Source organism: Cladophialophora bantiana (assembly GCF_000835475.1).
Source record: "Cladophialophora bantiana CBS 173.52 unplaced genomic scaffold supercont1.4, whole genome shotgun sequence".
Taxonomy (NCBI): Eukaryota; Fungi; Ascomycota; class Eurotiomycetes; order Chaetothyriales; family Herpotrichiellaceae; genus Cladophialophora; species Cladophialophora bantiana.
Genome location: NW_015971578.1, coordinates 1,652,524 through 1,675,877, shown reverse-complemented (window position 1 = coordinate 1,675,877; position 23,354 = coordinate 1,652,524). Strand labels below are relative to the sequence as shown.

Genomic DNA, 23,354 nt, shown 5'->3' with positions numbered 1-23,354 from the left:
CCACCAGCCCGATCCCAACGATGCCTTGTGATGGTGCTCTGTAGACAGCGTGGCTGAGCATGAGAGACGGGAAATAACCCTAGAAATGCCTCGCATATCCCTGCCCGACCTTGTTCACCATTGCACCCTGTCCCAGGCGCATTTTGCCTTCCCCGTATCACACCAAGTAATTTAACCCATCATGCGAAACCGAAATAGTCAGCGCCGAGATTAATCGCGGTCATCAAGCTGTTCTTGAGGGTATCGTAGTCATCATAAGCAGGCAAGTCAAGCTGATTGAAGCATGTATGGCTCGTTGGCAGGCGAGATTGACTCGGATCCCTATGGCAAACTCGTTAGTATCTGCGCAAAAGGCTCGCGAGGATGAATGTCAAACTTACTTGTGAATACTGAATCGAGTATTCCCTTGCATTCCTTCAAGATCCTTAAAGCCATTCAGAGGAACTTTGCTCGTGCCAGTGACGAACTGTAATAATTTCGCGCGCTCTTCATTGCTCATACCGCGGACAATGCGCCAAAACCAAGTAACTTGAGGACTGTTGGCATTGTAGTTGTGATATTCAGTATGAGCTCTCCAATCGTCCACATCAATCTCTGGCAGACCGGAGATGAGCAACTCGAGTTCCTGTTCATCAAAGATAGCGATAAGCTCCGCCGGGATGATGTCGTGGAAACCTTTGACAAAATTCTCAAGCTGCTCTTTTACTGACGTCGTGAGGCGATAGCGAACCTGAGCGTTGACATATTCTCTCTTGTTCTCCTCCGTCACGGGGATATTCCGGCCATTCGGAATAAGATCCACGACCTTTTCCTCACCAAACTGCTCTTCGACAACGGAGAAGTCTTCCGTAATAACGTCGGTGATGTCATTCTCTAGAATCCAGACCAAGCTCTTGTAGTAATCAAGATCCATGGACTCGAGATCTTTTAGATTGGGTTCCTTTCCGAGAAGACGCTTATAAACAGCCCGGCTGAAGTGGCAATCAAGCACACGTCCCTCATGTAACGCCTTCCCGATGATACGACCGATGAATTTGAAGTAGAGGAGGTGTTCACCGTTGATCCAGCTGAGAGGGTTAGGATGGAATGTGGTGCGATCGGCTGCCACAGGTTGCCACAAAGCCCAATCTGGGTTAAACATGCCCCGGGCAAGAACCTGGAACCACTCTCGAGTGACACCTCCGGCATCAACGCCTTCTTCGCCGTTGAAACGGATGTTGAGCTTGCCATATTTCATTTCATCAGCGGATTTGTAGTACAAGGCTTTATAAGAATCTAGGAAAACTTGGCTCCGGCGGACATTGAGCTGCAGAGGCGGCTGAATTTGTCGTTGCTGATGCAGTCTAGAGTGAATCTGCTTGGTGAAGTAGGCTCGTTTATTGTCGAAGTCGAGGACTTTCGGGTTCTTTACCAGCAAGCTGAAACTTCCATTTCCTTGCATCAACTTGGGGGACTGACGGATAATGTCATTGAGAATCTTGCGATGCTCGGTGGTGAAGTTGAAGAAAAGCTCTTGAAGGTCATCCATAGCTTCTGGCGCCGGACTTCCAGGCACCTGTTCTCGGATTTGACGGGCCAGGACCGAATCTTTGAGAGACGTGTTCTTGCAGACCACCATTAACGACTCAATGAGTGGAAGCAGGATGGTGGCAAAGCTGGTGATGTTATCCTTTTCACGGGCCGTTGTCAAGCATTCACTCAGTTTGGTCCACAGCGGTCTCAGAGCAAGACTATCGTACGATGATGTAAGGATGCTCTTTGCCATAGCATTTCCCTCAGATTCCTCATTCTCCGTTTTGGGTGCAGACAGATAATCCAATGCCTGCAGAACTCGCAAAAGCTTGACTTGATCAGACCCCCCATGTGAAAACTTTGTCGAAGAGAGCACATGGAGATCCGTGATCGACTGCGCTTCCTTCAGCTGCGGAATCAGCTCCTCAAGGTCTCTGCAAATAGATTGGGAAAGTTCTTTAATGTAATGAATCAGCTCCTTGCTGAACACAACAGAGGTGCCGGGAATGCATGACAGGCTCGATAGCGTCTCCAAAGTGGAGTGGAAGGTGTCGCTATTGCATTCAGGAGCAACAAAGATGCTCACAACGAGTTGTAAGTTGTGCTCCGAAATCTCAGGGGGTTCAAAAGCCCTCTTAGGCTTGGTCCCATCAGCAGTTAAGTCTTCGTTGTTAGTGTCGGCGTTGTCACGAGCGCCGGCTTCTGTTGTCTCAGACTGTAGAGCTGCACTTGTAGAAGCTTCATTCTCTTCATTGTCAGTGCCGGGCGCAGGAGCATCTTGAATCTCCACATCTGCGTCTTGTTGAGCTGATGGGCCAACGTCAGTATGTTCACCAGAAGAAGTCGCCGCTTCCGTACTTCCAGCTTCAGGAACCGTCGGCTTGTCCTCGTCGGAACCTTTCTCCTTGTCCTTCTTCAATAAATTTGGCAAAGGCTGAGTAACCGCAGACAGAAGTTCAGCAAGTGACTGAAGACACGATGAACTCTCCACAATCAATTTTCGGTCGAGAAGGCTGATTAGGTCGTTGATAGGATATCTGACTGCTTTGACTTCTTTGGCCTTTCCTTTGCCTTTCTTCGAGGCTACAATGCCGTCGCCCTCGCGGATAAAAATGGTTCGGGTGTGATAGTTGCTCTGGCATAATTGCCTCAGTGCATAAAGACACTGCTGTACAACCACAAGAGGAGTGACTTCATCGCTGATACCACTAGCAGGCTGCATCGAAAGCGTGCGCTTGAGTGGCTGAGGTGTCTTCTGTCCAACCGTTGCTTTCGCCCTCAGGGATAAATTGGTAAGACTGCGCTCAACCGCCGTCACATCCGTTGAGCCTTCTTTAAGAATGACGAGGAGAAGATTGACAACTTCAGACCGAGTCTGTCGATTTCCACAGATATTGCGAAGGATGTGCCACAAATTCGTTCGAAGCGAGCCCTGTTGAGGCAAGAACATGAGGCGCAACAAAGTGGCGACCCCGGACTTGTCAACCATCTGGATAATCTGCCGTTTGCCGTCTCGTTGAGCTGCATCCTCAGCCGGACGATCTGGACGAGCGTTCGCATCAGTTCTTACATACTGATACAGACGTCTCGCATGTGCCCGGCCTTCTGCAGCGTGGCGGGGATCTAGCTGACGCAAGATCTCCGGTGGTTGTTCCGACAGGATGACCTGACGGAACGCAGGGTCGAGAGTAGCCAAGAAATTATCATTGTCCATCTCTTCCGCCTGGGCGTGTCCTGCCCTGGCCGCAGCTTGTCTGCGAGCTTCTTCACGCTCCCGTCGACGTTGTGCGTGTGCCTCTTGTTGTCGTATCTCTTCTCGAATATCTTCTGGTAGAGCATCGAGGAAGTCCGGATCAATGCCAGACGTATCAGTCCTAGCAGTCCCACTAGTGCCTTCTTGACGAGCTTCTTCTTGACGAGCTTCTTCACGCCGAGTAGCATACTGTTGCATGATCACCTCTTCGCGGAGTTCCTCTGGCAGGGCTTCCAGATAGTCGACATCGATTGCCAATCCGGTGATGTCGATCTGACGGCCTCGAATGGTAGTGAAAACTCGAGGCTGCGCCTCAGTTGCCGCTGACGTCGAAGCTGTATTGTCGGTGGTCTCTTGGACAGTCCCTGCATCTGTGTCTTGTACATCCTCCATGGGAACCGTGTCGCCATCTTCATCATGCTCGTCGTCCTCTTCCGGGGCTCCAGCCTCGGCTGCTGCAGCAGTTGCGGCTTCAGATTCAACTCGCAAACGCTCACCTTCTCGCTCCTCGGCCTCCTTCTTGCGACGCTCTGCTTCCACTCTCAATCTTTCCAGTTCTTCCCGTTCTGCCTGCTGTTCCTGTTCTCGCTTATGTCTGGCTTCTTTCTCCTCTTGTTGAGCAAATGGAACTAGAACGGACATGAGCCAGATTTGGACACGCTGGATCTTCTCCACATAGGTAGTGCCATAGAGAAGTCGTACCTCTTCTTGCCAACGCGCCATGGTCGGTGAGGGCACAAAATTATTACCACGATGGGAGTCGTCACGGGATATATGACGATGCTGATGTGGATCCCAACCTGATGTTCGCCACGGGTCGCGAAAGTCTGTAAGAGGGGCCGGAATGCGAAGTCGGATTGAACCTGTACCCATCTCACCACGCTGAAGAGCCGAGAAGATAGCATCAAGCACAGCTCCATGGGCGCCTATTTCATGTCCGTCAACTGTGTGGATAGTGGCTTGGAGAGGCTGAAAGCCAGTCATGCCTGGGAGCATGCCAAGCCCTTGGGGGAGCAGAAAGCTCGTGCTAACGTGCTCTGATCTCTGTCGGGGCTCTGGCTGAGGTCTTCGCAAAAGAGGATTTGCGCCATCATCGCCAGACCTTACATGCGGCGGTACGCGACCTGACCGACCGCTTGAATGGAGGTCGTCCCGACCTTCAATCCGCCTAGTTAGGGTGTTCCAGACGGAGCCACCAAGCGGGCGATGGCGTCGCATGAGAGGCGGATGGTCCCATGTCAAATGACTGTGCTCAATGATTTCGCGGGCACCCCCACTTAGCAAGTGGTCAAAGCCACCATACTCAACTCCGTCGTTTTCATCCATGTCGTCGCCATCTTCATCATCCTCCTCTTCGTCGTCTTCGTCCTCATCCTCGTCCTCCTCCGGAAAAGGTATTTCTGGAGGCGATCCTAAACCTCCACCTATCTGAGGAAGAGAACGACGTGCGACCATAATACGTCGGGCCGGTTCTTGTACCGCATTTTCTGTAATTCCTCTTATCGCACGTGTCGGTTCATCGAGGTCGTGGTCACCCAAAACACGGAGAAGGTTGCTGAGGACACCTGCCGGAGGAGGCATGCCAATGTCGCGATCCTGTTCAACAGGAATAGGCATTATGTCTCCAGGGAAGGAAAACTCGGCGTCGTCGAATCGAGGAGTGCGATGTCGTCCTTCGGCACTTTCTGCATCATTGCCATCGTCGTCGTCGTCGTCGTCGTCATCTTCCCATTCTCCTTCATCCTCTGGCCCTCCATTGAGACTGTTATTTTCGTCGTCTCCATTGATTTCACCAGCGTCTTCATCTTGACCGATCTCGAAGTCGTCACCATCTTCGTCTTCATCGTCTTCATCCTCATCGTCCTCATCGGACTCATCCTCGTCGTCCTCGTCCTCGTCTTCATCTGTGTCAACATCCATGTGAGGATCATTAACGACGAATTCGATATCCATCGGTACGTCACCTGGAAGACCCTCGATTTCACCGTCTGGGCCCATTTCGCCTTCCTCTTCATCGCTAACTGCTTCGTCATCGTTTCCACCAGCGACAATGCCGTTGTCATATTCCATTTCGTCCTCGTATGCCTCGTCATACATCTCTTCGTCTTCATCTTCCTCATCTGTCGCAGAATCAGATACCAGATCCCGATTAGGATCTAGCATGCCGAGGGCGGAGTTTCGGAAAAGGTCTGGAGTTTCCTCTCGCTCTTCCTCGACGTCAGAAACGGAGGAGGCAGACGAAATCACATCTTCAGACATGTGCCCAGCCACAGAGTTAAGAAGGTCGGGGGACGTGATGCTGATTTGGGTAGCCAAGGAGGTAAGCTCCTGTAATGGGCGCAGAATGAACTTGATCACTCTCTTGGAGCCAGGATACGCAAGGTCGATCTCTGTGAGTGAGCTGGTCAAGACCGAGATGAGGTTCTTCTCAAACATCATCCGAGAAAGCACCTTGTAGGAAGTATTCTGGGAGCCGGCGGAGCCTTCAGGGACGGCGGGCTTCGTCAAGAGACGATTAAACATGTCAGAGAGACACAACAACCGGCTGTACTTCATCTGAAGGGACTCGTTCGAGGAGATTGCGTCCTTATATGCTTTGATCGCGTGCTCCAGGACGAAACGACGCACAAATGTCAGATCTGGTTCATCGTCAACGTCATCGACTTGTGGCTGCGTCGAGTATCTCTCGGCAGAAACCGTCATGCCGGATTCCCCCGTCTTGGAACACAAGGCGACAATGACGCGTATAGCCCAGTCACTTGTGAGCAATTTCTTCTTGAACTGTAGAGAATCTTCCTTGTCAACATAACAAGATGGAATCAGTCCAGTGAGGAAGTAATTGAGGATGCCAGAACGAGGCTTTGATGGCGTAACTACCATTGGATCGGCCTTGCGAGAGAAATTGATGAACTCAATTTTCGTGCGATTATAAGAATGGAGAAGCTCCGTCAGATTGTACATTAGAAAGCATCGGTAAGAGAAGATTGGGTGCTCCTCAGGTTTGAACTTGGCTTTCTCTGACCTCGACTGCGCACCATCGATGACACGTCCCTCGGGTGATTCTGTTATAGCGGTCTGATGACTCGGATTTGGTGCTCCGTTGATAGTCAAGGTCGCGGACGCTTCAGCTGAGGTCTCCTTGTCCTCAACATCCTTGTAATTCAACAGCTCCGATAGGATGAAATGGATGACTCCATCAGGGTGCCCGACAACTGGAGGCTTCAATTCGGGTGCCTTACCTTTGCTTGTGTCTTCGATCGACTTCTGAGGGGCTTCGACGCTGGCTGTTGGCTTGGTCGAATCGGCCTTGCTTTCTTCCTGAGATTGATTCTGCACACCCTCTTCACCGTCATCGGTTGTCTTGACTTCATCGGTCTCTTTCAGCATTATGGCGGTATTACTTCCAGCATGTGGTTGCCATGAAGACAATTTGACAATCTCATTTGTCGTTTCGACAAAGACAGATGGGGACCGTAGAACAAGGTGGTAAAGTTCTCGAAGATAGCTATTGACGTCCGGTTGCCTGGCCGTGTTCCGGGAGTTGAACAAAAGCCTGATCTCACTGCGCATGATTTGTTTCAAAGTCTCGTCATCTTCAACAATATGTCGCAGGATCAGCATAAAACATCTTTGCAATCGATGCCCCACTCCATTGGTAAGCTGCTTGACCATGAGGAACAGTCTCTGAAGGTTTCGCTTCTCTGCTAATTTGGTAGCAATTTCTCGAGTTCGAGTAAGAGCAACCAAGACTCTGGAAATTGCCAAAGCCATACCTTTGGATTTTCCGACACGTGGTAACAGGTTCACAAGTGCTTCGAAAAGCTTCAGCTTGTCTTCCATTTCAAACACGGATACCGGCGTCAGCACAGCCTTTGTGACAGAATCGATGTCTGTAGGCGGATCCCACTTAACTTCTGCTGGCTCACAGTCCTTTGACAACATCTTCTCGATGATCAATAAGACAGGCGCGACCCATGGAAAGGATCCCTCATCAGCCCGGCCGTCCGCGGCTGGAAGGCTCAAGAAGGAAAGAATTCCTTCAAAGGAGTCTTGGAATATTCCGAGCGTCTCTTTAAACACTTCCCCATCCTGGATAAGTAGAGCTACCAGGTGCGCTGCCGCGGCAATCTTCTTTCCGCGGGTCTCGGTAATATCATCATCGCCTTGCATCGAAAGCAGTGAGCTTGTGAGAAGATCTAATGTCGTCCTCCAGAATTCCTTCGCCTGGTCTTCGCTCAACTTCTTTGTTGCGCTAATGATTAGGTCAGACAGTTCAAAAGTAAGACTCTGATGATTGTCCAGAATATTATTGCAACGCTCAGCCAGGTCCTCTCTAATGAGCGCCCTCTGTGCATTAATCGATTCAACGGAGTAGGACGGCGATAAGTCTGCCTCGACAGGCCGAGATGGCTCTTGTTCAGGCTCACTATCATTGTTGAGGAGGTTGCTGATGTCCATTGCAGAAGAAACACTTGTTGCAATATTGTCGGCAGGTCTCGACGTTGTAGTTGTTTCGTTGGAGTTGGTGACGTCTTCCATCTCATTATCTCCCGCATCCTGGTGCACTTCGGGAAGCAGAGTATGAACTACCCCCAGCGAAGTCCAGGCAGAAGATGAATGCGAATTTGTGGGCGCAACTCCGGAAATGTTGCCCGGAGTGGTTGTAGTATCTCTCTTTGGGGGTGGTAGTCGCCTCCGGCGAGGGTTGGCTAAAAGTGCTCGGCAATATTCTTCTGCTGGTGTGGGAATATTTGCTTGTGAATTCGTCCGGTACAACGCTTCGAGGACGAGTTCTTCGCTGTAGCCCTTGTCTCTCAGATTGCTGACCCTTGTCGGATCGAACTCTAGTTCTTTCGGCGCAAACGGTACAAGGGCCGGGTGGCCACTATCGGATTGCACTGCTTCCATTTCATGGTCACCAGTAAACACGTGCTTCAAGATCGAGACCAGCTTCTGGACGACGTCTTTGGATGCTTGATCCGCATAATCGCTCGCCCAGATCAATTGCGTTAGCGGAAGTGCTTCCATCCGCAGGTTGAGCAACACTTGAGCGGGTAAGAAGTGGCATTGCCTCAGTGGGTCCGGGGTTTTCATATTGTTCGACTGTGCCGACTCGATGATGCACTTTGAATCAGTGAATTCCTCCAGGATATCGAGACAGATCTTGAGCCCTGTGTTTGCAGAGAGTTCGGCATGCTCGACCTTACACGACTTCAATTTTTCGAAGAACTCCGTGCCGATCTCTGTCAGAATCTTGATGCCTCCCGCTTTGCGGAATGCCTCAACAACAAAGCCTTGACGTGCTGGATGTGTTGCGATTGGACTCGACGTTGAACTACTATCATCGTAGAAGCTGCGCCGGACATTGTCTAGAGCGATCACGAGATAAGTGAAGCGAGGCTGGGTATCCTCGCCGTCGGCGCTCTGAGTTGTCTTGGAGTTGAGGAAGTATGGTCGAAGTTGCGTTAGATAGGCAGACGCGAGCGCATTTGCCACGAATGTCGCCTTCTGCTTGGTGAAAGTATCTAGTCGTCGTCGAGCAGCCATGTTGCGCCCGAGACGGCACAGAAATTCTGTGATGGCAGCAGGAGTCTCGATCAACAGGAACCGTAGAGTTTGGACATTCTTAAAAAATGGCGTCTGTTTGTCCTTGTTCAGTTTGGAGGGATCTGGTACCGAAACTGAGCTACCTTCTCCATTTTCAGGTGTCGACTGGCCGGTATAGCGAGACGTAAAATCGCGGACACTCAGAAGCTTGTCCACCTCATCGTCACCCGTTGAGAAGTGTTCGGGGCGTGTTGCCGAGATCCATGGTTCCGGGATCGAGCGTTGAAGAGCGACATCCTCACGACAACAGGCAGCAGATATGGCTCCCATCATCACCGCGATGTCTGCGAAGAGATCCTCAAGATTCACCAGGCCGAATAAGAAATTCTGTACATGTCTCTGATTGTAGATCGGAATGTTGAAAATTTCGCTCAAGGCCTGAGCCAGACAAAAGACTGCCATCAGACTTCTGACTATGCGAGTTCCATTTATCTCAACCTCGGATAGCTCTGGAGCAGGGCCCTTGCCTGTACCACTGGTGCCTGGTGCGGCTGTAACCAAAGGTTCAAAGTAGCAAGACCAGTCTCTGGGCTGACACTGGCTGAAGTGGTTCAACTCTGAACAAGCAAACCGCGCGCGGTCGACAAGTGCAGGGATAACGACGTGAGGTTTGGTCTCCGCCATCATGTGGACAGCCGCGGCCAGTTCTTGAAACATGCCTCCGTGCCTGTCAAAAGGTTGAGTAGCAACCGGCAGGCTGGGCAATGTGATCAAGTCCAAAACAAGGTCGCATCCACCCTGCTCCAGGAAGCTCGCGCAATGAGCCTGGTGTTCAAAGAAAGTCATCAAGAACGCAACGGCAGGTCTTACGTAATCACTGGCTTTAAGACCATGGCCGTCTTGGTCGCTTGGTGTAGTTGAAACGTTGCTTGGCGGAAGTATCTCATCCTCAAGCACCAATTTGTCTCCATTCGGCAATTCGATCTTTCTGATGGGGGTGGGCTCGTCAACATTGGTTGCAATGGGCGGCAAAATCTCCAACGACAGAGCCTCATATCCGCCACACGGAACGAGCTCGTCCTCCGAACCGAGCCACAGCTTCGCTCCTGCACCGAAACTGACGGACAGCGATCTGCAAATATGCCGCACCCGACCAAGCATGATCATCACCGTGCTCAAGACGGAAGTGCGCAAGTTTGGGTGATGTCTGACGAGTTCATCGAACGTTGAACCAAGCAAGGCCAGGATGTTTGCATCGTTGAGCACCTTGACATGCGCAGGTGACTCGAAGATCTCAAAGAACTTCTCCAATGCACCCGAAGATTTGAACAAGTCGAAACCAGCACTCGTCAGGCAAATGGCGCCAAATGCTTGGGACACATTGACAATGGCATCGACGACAGGTGGAATGCCTTGAGGTTGATTTTCAGGTACTGACGATATGGTCTTCGATCGTTTCTGGTTCGCCGAGTCTTCAGGGGGGTTTGGTGACGGATTTACTGTATTCAGTATGCTCTGGATGATACCTGCCTCGAATATCACTGTGTAGCTTGTTGGCTCGTTGTGAAGGAATCCACAGATTGCTTTGATGACTTCACTCCACGTATGCGCGCCGAACGCGGTCAGGTGATCGACAATAAGTCGGAATGCGCGGAGCAAAGCTTGAGAATCGACCAAGCTTCTTAGAACTCGATCGGCCTGTGCGCCTTGGTGACCGCTAATGTCATTGATCATATCAATGATGGATCGAATGATTTGCTGGTGCATGTAAGGGATTTCGTAGTCCGTAGCGCGCGTCTTGTGCTGTGCCGGGATACCTTCGCCAACATTGAGAAGGTCCCAAGCACCCGTCACAAGAGTGCTCAAGAGATTGCAGATCGCCTCGAAAGCATGGTTGCTCAGTAACGTTGCAAGACCATCTTTGAAGTGATGGAAGAAGGTTTTGATAAAGTCTAGCATCCGCAGGTGCACCCTCATCGCCTTTGCCGTGGTGACACTGAAACCGGAGAGGTACGACGTGATAAAGCTCGACGCTATGACCGCCTCGCTAGAACGTCCATGATGCCCAGTAACCTCAATGAGAGTCCTCGGCATGGAAAAGATAGCATCTCTCCAATCGTCGCCCGCCGCGTTATCTTTGCTGTCGTTGTCTTTGGCGATGTCGTTCAAGCCTCTCTGAATCAGTTGAGAAAGGAGGCCTTGACTTGATCCTGCGCCCAAGGCGGCGTGAATCTCAGATGCGAAGGATTTGGAATGTGCAAGGAAAGTCATCGTCTCCATGGCCAGAGTTTGAAGGTAGATGGGGACAGATGTGTGGCCTTTCTTTGGTTCATGAAGAAGACCAACAACCTGTTGAATGTATTCCTGAGGCTTCTCCACTGAGAACAATTTCTGCGTAAGTTCCGGTTCGCTGAAGACATTGGCCAAACTTGCAACGGCCAAGAGGCGCACCGATAAAAGCTCCATCCGAGTTCTCGGCGATGTAATCAAAGCATAGGTGACGCGAAGCTGGTGCAGCAGCTCGTATCGAACCTTCGGCGGCATATCATCAGTCAGGTGGTTGCGCAATATCGTCTCAATGGTGGTGACCGAAAGATCAGAGGAGGCAAACTCGAGGACTTTCAAGTTTCTGTCCGTATCACCTGGTGTATGGACAATTCTACTACCGCCAATCTCATTAGAGGAGCCATTGGTATTCGCCGTATCAGGTCCTGTCGCCGACCGCCGGATATGTGTAGGAGTGGACGGAGTCTCTGATGATTGCGATGCGTCGGCAGAGGCAGCCTCCTGTTCGGAACTCTTGGTTTCCCACCACACTCTGATGGGGGGAGCCCATGCGAGCCAGTCTCGATCAGGTCCAGCTGTCGAGGATTTGGCGCGGTCACCATGCGGTGGAGCGTCCTTGTCCTTGCAAAGAGTCCGAAAGTCGTTCGGATTGAATGCAACTGAGCCACGCCTCGGTCTGCCGCCAGCGTGCGGGACTTTGTCTTTGGACTTAGTCTTGACCGGAGATGCTGGCCCACGCTTGACGTTCCCTGGCGGTGGCCCAAAGGGGGCAGTCAGCCTCTGGATACGCTCATAGTCAAAATCATAGAATTTCGGTCCGTGAGGGGAGGGGCGAATGCCGCCGTATCGCTGCGCCAGGAAGAAGGTGATTCGTAGAGTGCTGTGCAATAGCGAGAGCGAAGTGGTATGCAGCAGATCATTCAAGCGGTCCGTGCTATTGTAGACAGCTCGGTTCGCACATTTTTCCACCAGAAGCTTTGAAAAGCCCAGGATGGCCTCGACCAATTCTCTGTCACCGTCTGGGCCAAATCCTCGCTCTTTCAATCCCTGCTCATCAATCCCAGGACTCCCCTCAAGTAGCACTGACGAGCCGAACGGTATTGTCTGGGGACCTTTGTCCAGGCCATATCTTGAGATGAAGGACTGCAAGATGCTGTCGAAACGATCAAGAGGTTCGATCCAGTTGTTGAGATCACCGCGGGGATACGGCCATCTCGGCGACCATCCGCGGAAGACATCTGGAAGATCGGCCAAAGGAACGGTGGAAACTTGCTTGACCAGATCGGATACTGCAGGGGACTGTCGCAGTCACGTTAGCGTTGTCCGCCGAAGAGATGAAGCGAGAGACGAAGCGACGGGAACAAGACTCACCAACGACGCTTTATGCTTCTCCTGCGCCTTCCTCGTAACCTTCCCCATCTTCGCTAAGCCCCGTGAAGTTGCAGCAGAGGCTGCATTAGAAGCGTGAAGTTGTATTCAGCCTCTCGGGAGCAACGTCCGGATGATGGGACCAGGTTCGCAAACTGGGGACCGGGCACGATTTACCGGCAGCAATACAGGTACGAAGGGGGAACTTGAGGGATCCGAGTGGAAGAGGGAAAGGGAACGACTGTTTCGAATCGACAGCAGAATTGCGGTGCGAAGGAGTGCTGGAAGTTTTGCTGGGAAGACAGGTGTTGCGAATTACGATGCCGCGATCACCAGTGCCTGTACGCAGCTCCGTACTCGGTCTGAGGATGAAATCAGGGCGGAATTAAGAGGCAGAAGTAGTGTACAGGAAGCGAGGACGAACAGGTGAAAGCGAAGAAATGAGGTCTAAAGTTGTAAAGCAGGCCTCAAATGCGGTTGTTGTAGAGATGAAGAAACTGAAACCGTCTCTCTTGTGGCGTGGATTCTTTTGTGCTGTGATGCACTGCCTGCCGCACTTCGGACGAGTGAAGATGGTTTGGGCGACTACAAGGTACTTGACTTTTTGACGCGCTTGGGGCCTGGAGATTCTAGAGGCACTAGTGGAAAATGACGTGCCCTTTCCCTTCATGTACTAGCCACCCACTAGCCGCGCCCGCTAATGCCTGTGTCCTTGGGGGGAGGGAGGAAGTGAGGAGGATGAGGAGGGGCCCCCTAGCCCTAGGCTAATAGGCGCAGGTAGGCGCCCAGTTAGGCTACCAGGCTACAACATCAATGTACTCTAATTTCATTTCGATGGAATATCATTTGTACGAGGCACCTACTTGTAGATACATATCGAGATCTCCAAGAACGGGTCGAGGGACCGATTTAAATATCCTTGATTTCTCATCCTTCCCAATTAATCATCATCGACGCTGGATACGATTGAACCATGCTCTCTTCGACGTTCAAATAATTCACAACCGCGCCCTCGTTCAGCCGCCTGAGCTGGCCGGTTGGCCCAACTGCTCTGTCCAACTTCTCAAGTTCGCAGAGGATCGAAAGGGTAGATCCCAAACTTGCAAGACTTAGCTGAGCCCCAAGGGATATTTCACCTCCAAATGCTGCAAGCGCCTCGTTGGCCTGGCCTGGCGCAGCATCGGGTAATCCGCTACTGTTACGGTTCACCCCAGTCTGTCATTTACTCTTAGCACAAACATGCTTGCTGAAAACAAACCCAACTTACCGTGTCACAGAGAATACGTTGCCCTGCAGAAATTTTGAACTGTTCCTCTCCATCGACAACCGTGTGCGAAGATGTTGCCTGTCTGAAGATCGGCGTCGACGGTCGCGTTCTGCACACCTCGCGAAGGTAGGACTGAGCTTTGCCTGATAATGAGCCTTCTTGATCTAGCAGTTGCTTCAGCTCTCCGACATCCGTCTTCTTGTCGCCTTCACCGAGAACGTGGTCAAGGACCTCGGCAAAGACTCGCGACTGATTGACGAAGACAAAAGCTGCTAAAGGAAGCAATTGAGACCACACGATTTCGGCAGGAGAGAGTCCACTCTTCGATACTTCTTGAATCGCCTGAGCCGCAAGGCTTCGAAGCTGTACGGGCGAGTGCGAGTGAAGACTGAAATTGCCCTTGATTCCACTGCCCACTTCGTCTTGCAGGCGCCCTGCAAGTTGCAGGACCGCCTTCTGTTTCTGCTGAACGAGGGCAAACCGCCGCGCAGGTTGCTCCACGTTTGCACAGCTGTATATGGCGGAAAGGAGGGCGATGACATCCTGTTCGTCGTATTTGTCGTGAGACCTCCCCTTATCTCCCAAGGGCAGAAAGAAAAGATTGGCAGCAAACTGCGCATGAGCCACGTTGAAAACATCTCGAACGACGTCAACCTGGTGACTGCCTGCGAGCTGATATGCACGGTTCCGAAGCAAAGCGGAGATGGCGTCCTTATAGAACGCGTCTGTGGCGGCCTGCAGTTCTTCAATTTGGAGCAGCTTATCGGCCACAATTGATCCCCACTCCCGACTTTGCTGGAGCCCCTGAACCAAGGAGAAGGGCAGCACATCCCAAGGTGAGCGGAAGTCGGACGTACCGCGCATTACCATTTTACAGGCTTCAACAGAGCTCAGTGCTAAAGTATGGGGAAGGTGAGTTGGCTTGTCAAAGTTGTACAGATCAGCTTTCTTCAGTTTGGTCAGGATGGACTTGTTTTCCTCTGGAATCACTAATGGGTAGTGCGCGTACACAGAGTTCTGTCGATAGCTGTTGGGCAGCGCAGTCAGCACCAACTTGTAGAAGACGCAGCCGTAGTTGATGGCCAGGTCATAGTCTGCCTGCTTAAATCCCCAATTTGTTAGATTGTTCGGGGTGTAGTCGATGGTGTAGAAGCGGTCGCCGCGAACCAACGCGACTGCATCCGAAAGGATCGCTCGTGAGGTCGTGAAGTTCGTGCACAGGCCGCTGCCAGGTAGCATAGGCTCCTTGGCTGCTTCGACCACAATACCCGGGTATATTTCAACGTTATCTGGATGACCGTAGAGCCGCCGTAGCTGGTCGACGACGACGGGGTCGGGATTGATATCTTCAAACGTCTTGTGGGGCTCGAGCTTGAAGTATTCTCGGAACTCATTCAGGCTTGCCAGATTCCAAGAACGGCTCTGAATGATTCCCAGCACTTCCACATTCTTCAGAATTGCAGGCACGTGGGCGGCTCCATAGCTACCCGCAATATCCGAGACAGATGCAGTCCAGATGGCCGCCAGATCCTGGTCGGGATACTTATTGTCAGGCTGACGCTGAAGACCAGCAAATTCTCGCTCAACGGGATCGGGGTTTAATTTCTTGGCCCACTCAGTAAGGGCACTGAGGAACTGACCCATGGACAGCGAGGATTGATGACCAAATAATTTAGTGTAAGCATCCTTTGTCCACTGTTCGTCTCTCTCAGAGACGCAAGAATGCCACCGGTAGACAAGGTTGAATTCCGCCGAAACAGAGTTCCCAGTAGCTTCTGGGATCTTGTGGCCAAATATTGCATTGCCCTCTTCAGACCTCGGGTCGAGGTTCCATAGCGAGTCCACCCGGTTGAGATTCAAAATTGTTCTGACATAGTCCTTCAAGATAATATTGACGTAAAGTCCAGTAGTGATCAGCCTTGCTGTTTGGAACAAAGCTTCGTCATAGAGTTTTTCGGCGTTGGCTGGCTTCGGCTTCCCTTGTGGATTGAGAATCCTCGAGAAGCGGCCGTTCTCATCGATGCGAGCAAGATTCTCTGCTACATGATTGTGGAAGCGGTTGAAAAGAATGAGGAGCACACCGACGCCCGGGGGGAAGCCGAGGATCCGCACATCCGAGAAACAATCGGGTTTCAGTTTTCCATCACACATGGTCCGGACAGCCTCCTGCTCTTTGACAGAACTGCCATAAAGAGGAGCCAAGTCTAGATACGAGGAAGTATCAGATATGCTGTAGTCCTCGTGGTTAGTGTGAAAGATGTCGTGAATGATGATCGAGGCCACATAGAAGAGCACGCTCGATATCTTGTTGGGGTGTGGCCTGAACTTCTTCCGAGCCAGAAGGCTGTCGAAGATGACTCCAGGATCTGGCCGCGCAACAGGCTGCATCAACCTGGGGCGCACTGTCCGCGCATAAGGCTGCTTTGCAGCTCCGAGATGCGGCCAGAGAATATTGTTGTTGCATCCGTCTGCCTTGCGGTAGATGTAATCGGATCCCAGATATGACTGAGGCGGATGTTTCAGGTCTGTCCACAACTGGTTCAGAAAGGCATTGGTCAGAGTAGCACTAGTCCTGCTTGAGACTGGAAGATTCGCTGCTAGCTGGATGATTCGTTCCATAAGATACGTCTTGTCGTCGATAGGCTCGCCGTCAATTTGCTGTAAGGCAACATCTTTGACGGTCCTGAGGTTCTTTAAATTGAAATTCTTGAGCACGTCTAAGATCTGGTCTGATCTCTTGGTTTCACTAGTTGACGAGGAGCTGTTGGAATCGCTCGAACGGGGTCGCTCTTGGATAATGGGTTTCTTATTAGGCTGAGACTCCTTGACTGACTTGGATCCTGCAGCCTTTGAGTGATCTTCAGGGTTTTCGGGTATGCATAGCAGACCCTTCAGTCTTGATAAGGTCAACGGCATTTCGGATCCTTTCCGGAGAGTGCTCGGAAAGACAAGGTTCAACCAGCTAGAGGCAAAGAATGGGAAAAGGGATATCAATTGCGAACCGAAGGTGAAACGACGGGTTTGGTACGAATAGCTCACCAATAATCGACTCGTCCGCTTTTGTCAGTAGGAGAGGAGGTTGAAAACCAAAGGTGGAAGAGAAACAGAGCTACCTAATAATAATACTTCCGATCAACTATAACTCTGCACTCCTACAAGGTACTCACCCTAACTTTCTCAGCCAGCCCCTTACACGGCTGAAAGGGCTGAGGAGGACTAAAGGGTCCAAGATGGCGCCACAAGAAGCATAGCGCCGAATTCAGCAGCAAGTCTCTCAAAAGGGGAAGGCAGGGCCATAAAAGGGGGTGCCATCCAATAAATAGTTGGGCCGTGCCTCGAAAGCTCCAAAAGCCCAAACACCCGCTAGTTCGTTGCGCACGACGGGCTTTGTTTTCGCTAACAGCCGCAATCCACAACTACATTCCTCTTACGAGTGTGATTCGGTAGTCCTCGCCTCATCCCCTTGAAACTCGCTTGTTCCCATCAGAGTCTCCTGTTCCATCAGCCGCTGGAGCTCAGCCGGCCAATATGGCGTCGAAACCCCTCAATCTGCAAATACGGCCACGGGGTAAGCAAACCCGGCTCGAAACCAAGACCTGGGCAGAATCTCCCCTTCCTTGACAGTGTGCTCACATTCCTACAGGGAAGCCCATAAAGTCCCTGCCAGAATCACTCGTCCTGAGCCCCGATGCCTCTACGGCCGAGTTGTATTCGGAACTCGCGCACAAGACCAAATATTCCATTCACCAGCTGCGCGTGACCAAGGGCTCTGATGGCAGTGTCGTGGCGAACTCCAAGGAGATGTCGATACATGAGAATGGTCTACGTGATCAGAGCACAGTCTATGTGAAAGATCTTGGGACGCAGGTGGCATGGCGCACTGTCTTCCTGGTCGAGTATTTGGGTCCAATCCTGATACATCCATTAACGCTTGCCCTTCGACCGTACATCTATCCATCTGCCAGCAAGGAAGCGTCTCAGCTGCAAAAGGTGCTCTGCTCGTTGATATGCTTGCACTTCGTGAAGCGAGAGCTAGAGACCCTGTTTGTTCACCGCTTTTCGGCCGCTACCATGCCCATCCGCAACATTTTCAAGAACAGTTTCCATTACTGGATTCTTTCCGGCCTCATGATCGCAGTATTCATCTATTCACCATACTCCGCAGCAGCGCAAGAACCGAACCCCCTGCTCTTCTATCCTGGACTGATCGTCTTCGTGCTAGGGGAGCTGGGCAATCTCCAAACGCACCTGACATTGAAAGGACTTCGAAGTGCCGGAGGAACCGAACGAGGCATCCCTCAAGGGTTCTTGTTCAATCTCGTCACCTGCCCCAACTATATGACGGAGACCTTCTCTTGGATTGGGGTCTATCTTCTGAGTGGGCTGAGCTGGGGAGTACTCATCTTCCTTGTTATCTCCGTCCTCCAGATGGGGCAATGGGCAGCAAAGAAGGAGCGAAGATACCGCAAGGAGTTTGGTGACAAGTACAAGAAGAAGAAATTCACCATGTTTCCAGGCATTTGGTGAAATATGAGTTATTGAGAGATTGGAGCGACTGAAGTTATAATGGACAAATACACGATTGAGAACCGGAGCTCGCTTCATCTGACAGTGAATGTTCACTGTTTCGGTGCTGCAGTATCTCATTAGTCCGGTACCGGGCCTCTTGTTGAGCGGAGGTGAGTGACGAGGCTTCACTTCCGCGTGCAATCTTGAATTATCAAGGTCCCTCGCCCACATCAAAATTCGTTCTCTTTACCAGGAGAAACATCGGAACTGATCTTCAATCGACCTCAGCAGTCTTTCAACCCGCCTTGCTCTTTGTCTCGAATCCGAACGCCAAAGTGTTCTCAAGATGACGCTCTTTCTCGGGTTGATCACTAACGTCCTTATCCTGGTCAACGCGGTCCTCGCTCGGTTCGAAGCCATCGTTGTCGCCCGCAACAAGACAATCACTGGCCTTTCACTTACTGATGATCTTCTCACGTTCAACCTCGATCGAGACATTGTCGATCCAGTGTGCGGTCTGACGTACGTGGCGAACATTAACGTCAAAAACCGCGGCGATCCATCTAAGACTAGTGACTATTGCAATCTTGTCTACAGGTACATCACGAATACAGCAAGCGACGGCAAGACATCAAAGAACGTTAATGTTGTCTACACCTGCCCCGGTACTCCGGAGCCAACAGACGTTGATGGCTATGGTTCTCTCGACATCAAGTTAATTCTAAATGCGCCTTCGGATTTTCCACGCGATCAGACCCAAGAACCGGCTACCTTGCATCTCCTCAACATCCACGACGCTGCCGACCTCACAATGCCCGTCACGATAGGTTACAAAGTCACCTCGAATTCAGAGCTCATCTGGCAATACATCAACTGCCCGTGACCATGGCTAGGTCCAAAGACCAGCATAACGCCTCCGGAGTCCGCGAGGCAACTTTGTCAGGTGCAGGCTGAGGGGTGGATTCAAAAATGAGCAGATCAGAAATCAAGTATTGTGCGCATCCACACTCCTGCACCTAGTAGGTCAAGGAAGACAATTTCTGCTAGCTTGAAATCAGCTGGGATAGGCACAGGAGAGGTGGATTTGATCGAAGTAATTTCCTTCTACTGAGACCCTCGCTAGCAAGTACAGTCTACCGTAAAGACAAGCCAGCTTCAGCTCGACCTCTGGCCTTCCACCAGAGGGCCGCCCTGTGTGTGCATATTATCGCTTGTCCTAATTCTTCCGAGTAACTTCCAAGCAAGCCAGGAACCCCTGGGCTGTGAGGCTGCAAGGCTGTGACCACCAGGCTGCAAGGCTGGCTCTACAGAATGCGGAGCAAGATTTCCGAGGGAACTGCGTCGTCTGGCACCACTTCTCGTCACCACACCCATCTCGAACCATGCAATACCACTGTGGATGATGGCCCTACCAGTAGCCGTTTAAGAGTTGTCTTTTGGAGTGACCCTCAGGCTGCTCATAATGCACTTCGCCCTTCCACCGCGCAAGACCTCCCATCCTCCTCCCTACGTTCGTAACAGCAATTTGACTACTGCAGCATCCCAAAGACGACGAAAACAAATCCAACTCGGCGCTTACCTTGTCCTGGGGATATTGACCTTGTACCTTGTCGCCAGATTTGTTCTTTCGCTCGGTTTAACAGGTGTTCACGATGATGGCGCAACCGCAATCGAAGGGCCCCAAGATATTGTGATCGTCACGGTATTCGACAATGAGACCATGAGTGAAGACTATATGCGGATAGTGAAAACAAATCGAGATGATTATGCCAGAAGACATGGTAGAACATATCGTAATCGGGAAGAGATTTGGTAAGCTGATTGCAGTCCAGGATACAGAAACTTCTATGCCAACACGACGATGTATTTCGACCTTGTTGACCCTTCCCCGTTATCCTGGTCGATGATACCAGCACTGCGACATGCTTTGACGGAATTTGGCTCGAGCACCTTTTTCTGGTCCTTGTCCGCCGATGTTTTCATAACGAATCCTTCAGTCTCACTGGAGTCCCACGTCCTGCAACGGCTCGAGTCCCTCATGCTCAAGGACATTCCTGTCGTTCCACCGGATTCGGTAATCCGTACATTCTCTCATCTCAAGCCTTCGCGTACGCATCTAATACTTTCGCAAGACATGGACAATCTTGCGCATACTTCGTTTATCCTCCGTAACACCCCGTTCAGCACAAAAACGCCAGATAATTGGGCCCATTACTTCTTAGATGCCTGGTTCGACCCGTTGTACCGTGCCTACGCGTTTCAAAAAGCAGAGAACCATGCCCTCGAGCACCTGGTCCAATGGCACCCCACGGTTTTGGCCAAGTTGGTGCTGATCGAGCAACGGTGGATCAATTCTTACAACTACGCAACACCACCCTCGAAAGACCCGTTGACAGGCCTTACGCGCACTCACGACAGCATGTGGCAGGAAGGGGATTTGGTGGTCAATCTGAAAGGGTGCAGAGAAACGGGCAAGCGCGACTGCGAAGACGAAATGAGATACTACTTTAGCAAATGGGAGAAAGAGGTCGAAAGACTAGATGGGAAGAAGCCAGAACATCACGTGGGACCTCCAAAACCGAAGGTCATAAAAGAAGAGAAAAAGAAAACCGGCAAAGTCGAATCTGCCAGAGGATGAGTCGGGAGTACCTGGACACTCTCCATATTGATGCTAGCCTGGAGTTACTTATGTGGTGCTTTGTTTAATGGGAGGTCCTGCTTTCAAGGCGGTGTTTGTGTTCAATCAGACGCGACAGTGATAGAGGACCACATGTATACCAGATTGTCCTTAAATACCACAGGCGCAATTTCGGGGCATGACGAGCATGGCCATGAGGAATTTTGGTATGTATAACAAGATCGGTCAACAGAACCAATAATAGAGCGATGCCTTCTCTAGGTGCGTTACAACTTGGCAAGATTGCCAGCTCCCAGCTTGTCTTTGCCCATCTCTTCAACGAATTCGAATTCCTTCGCGCGCCCAGCTTCAGGAGAGATCTCCCCTTTCGGCTCGAAGTTTGTCATACCTGAGCACGGCACCGAGCAACACCTGGGTCCCAATAGCGCTGTATGTTCGTCAGCTGGCAGCTCTGCCAAACAGAGCCCGATGACTTACCAGTCTTCTGGACTGCAGTATTCCTTTGGGTTATGACTGATTCCGTCCTTGGTGACGGTAAAAATCATGCTTGTTGGACAACGGCGGTTTGTGTAACAACTGTCATGACCGGCGCCGCTAATCATATATTTCCACAACTGTCCATCATCCGCAGTCATGGGCAGGCCGTTACACACCTCCTTTGCACTGGCTTCGACAGCTGCAATGCAGTCCGGATGGAAGTTGACTGCCGGACTATCCACTAATTCCTTCCATGCCACCGCACACCCTTTCTCGCTCTCTTTCTCTGCAATCCTCGCAAATTCCGATCGGCAGGTTTGCTCGATCTCGGCGAGTTTAGCATCCTCAGTGTGACGAATATCCAGAGTAAAGGTCACAGTGTGAGCCATGGTGTTGATCGACCCCGGCTGCTGGTTTAGAATGCCGGTTGTCGCGAGACCCCCAAGCTTCTTTGCAATGGCGTTGGACTCGACGATCAGCTTTGCGGCGCACAGCATGGAATCCATTCTAGCATGGAAAGGAGTCGTTCCGGCGTGGGTGTCTCGGCCTTTTACTGTGATTTCGAACCATTTGAACGCTTGCACGCCTGGCATGGTCAGATTGCAGTTCCGTGGATGGTCTAAGCAGCGACTGACCTTTGACGACTCCAACTCTCCTTTTTTCCACCTCCAGTATGGGTCCTTGCTCAATATGAAGTTCGAAGTGGGCAGCGATTGGAAATGCTTTGTATGATGCCGATTGCGGCCCGAGATATCCAATTCTTTCAAGTTCTTGCTTCATTGTCTTTCGTTGGCCGTCCTCTCCTGGCGACACCTCAGGCAGATTCCAGGCAGTATCCAAAGGAACAGCCTCAGCCCAGACGCCAGACGACACTGCCATCATGGGAAAGCGGGCTCCCTCTTCATTGGTCCAATTCACCACTCCGATACTGCCTTCGGTCTCGATGTTGTTTTCGTGCAACACCCTGAGAACTTCCAGACCGGCGTTGACGCCCAAAATGCCGTCGTATCTCCCGCCCGTTGGCTGGGTATCGAGATGCGAGCCCATCATTATCGGGGGCGCCTTTGTGTTCTTCCCCGGTCTCACAGCAAACAAGTTTCCCATTTGGTCAATACTCGTCTTGCAATTTAATGATTCCGCGACGCCCATGAACCAGTCGCGTACTTCCTTATCTGCGTCGTTAAGACTCAGCCTTGCCATGCCCGTCTCGACAGGGTCACTAGTTGAACACTGCATGAGGGCCAGACTTCCGACAAGCGTTGGGGACTTTCACACTTACTCTCCATATCGATGAGCAGCACCATATTTGCAGCCAGTGTGGATAGCGTCCATCAACCGCGATTGGTTAACTTTCAAGCTAGAAACATCGTGCTTCGCATGAGCGCCATTGACGCCGTTCACCCCGTTCGCGCCGTTTACAGTCATCCTTCTAATCGCCCAGCCCCTTAATAACCCGCTAGAACTTCCTGGTTCGAAACAGACGAAGGACCTCGGAGTAGACGAGAACTTGCACGCTCGAGACAATCGCAGGCTTGATCTCAGGGTGAGGTCAAAGGAGAGTGCTGCAGCGGACATGGACAATTATTTATTCTTATCGCCTACATAAGAACGCTGGAGGGGCATTGGTTCTTTTCTTCTCTTCTTTCATCGGACGATCTCGGTGGCTGTTTGACTAGGTTCATCTCTCCGGTTGATACGAGGGCGGAGACGAAAGGTATTCCAAGGAGTTGTCCGCTCGTTGGATCTGCCGAACTTTGGGGGGGGGGCTCACGGGTGGCGACGTGAAATGGTTAATACCTTATATGGATGAATTGGAGAAGCCATGTTGGCCATGTTACTTGTATTAGTCTTCGGTGGAGATGCCCGAGAATTGCCCTTTGCTGCTTTAGTTGGTCGCTCGCGGCGCATAGTAGAATAAGATACTCCGAAGCTCTCTAGAAGAAGGGGGAAAGAGGCGAGGCGGTTTCGGTTTCGACTATGTACCGGGAAGGAAGCTT

General features: G+C 51.3%; 6 protein-coding genes across 6 annotated transcripts; 3 read left to right on the top strand and 3 right to left on the bottom strand.

The window, feature by feature from the left end:
- Positions 1–179: 179 nt before the first annotated feature.
- On the bottom strand, positions 180–12,517 carry Z519_03377 (uncharacterized protein; the record flags this gene model as incomplete). Its single annotated transcript, XM_016761127.1, has 3 exons — positions 180–321; positions 381–12,397; positions 12,470–12,517. The coding sequence occupies 3 exons, from the start codon at positions 12,515–12,517 to the stop codon at positions 180–182; spliced, it is 12,207 nt and encodes a 4,068-aa protein (XP_016622977.1).
- Positions 12,518–13,393: 876 nt separating this feature from the next.
- On the bottom strand, positions 13,394–16,649 carry Z519_03376 (uncharacterized protein; the record flags this gene model as incomplete). Its single annotated transcript, XM_016761126.1, has 2 exons — positions 13,394–13,681; positions 13,734–16,649. The coding sequence occupies 2 exons, from the start codon at positions 16,647–16,649 to the stop codon at positions 13,394–13,396; spliced, it is 3,204 nt and encodes a 1,067-aa protein (XP_016622976.1).
- Positions 16,650–17,261: 612 nt separating this feature from the next.
- Positions 17,262–18,260, top strand: Z519_03375 (uncharacterized protein; the record flags this gene model as incomplete). The annotated part of the gene is made up of 2 exons (XM_016761125.1): positions 17,262–17,301; positions 17,377–18,260. The coding sequence occupies 2 exons, from the start codon at positions 17,262–17,264 to the stop codon at positions 18,258–18,260; spliced, it is 924 nt and encodes a 307-aa protein (XP_016622975.1).
- A 328-nt stretch (positions 18,261–18,588) lies between these two features.
- On the top strand, positions 18,589–19,125 carry Z519_03374 (uncharacterized protein; the record flags this gene model as incomplete). Its single annotated transcript, XM_016761124.1, has 1 exon — positions 18,589–19,125. The coding sequence occupies one exon, from the start codon at positions 18,589–18,591 to the stop codon at positions 19,123–19,125; it is 537 nt and encodes a 178-aa protein (XP_016622974.1).
- Positions 19,126–19,704: 579 nt separating this feature from the next.
- Positions 19,705–20,880, top strand: Z519_03373 (uncharacterized protein; the record flags this gene model as incomplete). The annotated part of the gene is made up of 2 exons (XM_016761123.1): positions 19,705–20,023; positions 20,075–20,880. The coding sequence occupies 2 exons, from the start codon at positions 19,705–19,707 to the stop codon at positions 20,878–20,880; spliced, it is 1,125 nt and encodes a 374-aa protein (XP_016622973.1).
- A 348-nt stretch (positions 20,881–21,228) lies between these two features.
- Positions 21,229–22,782, bottom strand: Z519_03372 (uncharacterized protein; the record flags this gene model as incomplete). Its single annotated transcript, XM_016761122.1, has 4 exons — positions 21,229–21,307; positions 21,358–21,943; positions 21,993–22,576; positions 22,637–22,782. 4 exons carry the CDS (start codon positions 22,780–22,782, stop codon positions 21,229–21,231), a joined length of 1,395 nt encoding a protein of 464 aa, XP_016622972.1.
- Positions 22,783–23,354: the final 572 nt, after the last annotated feature.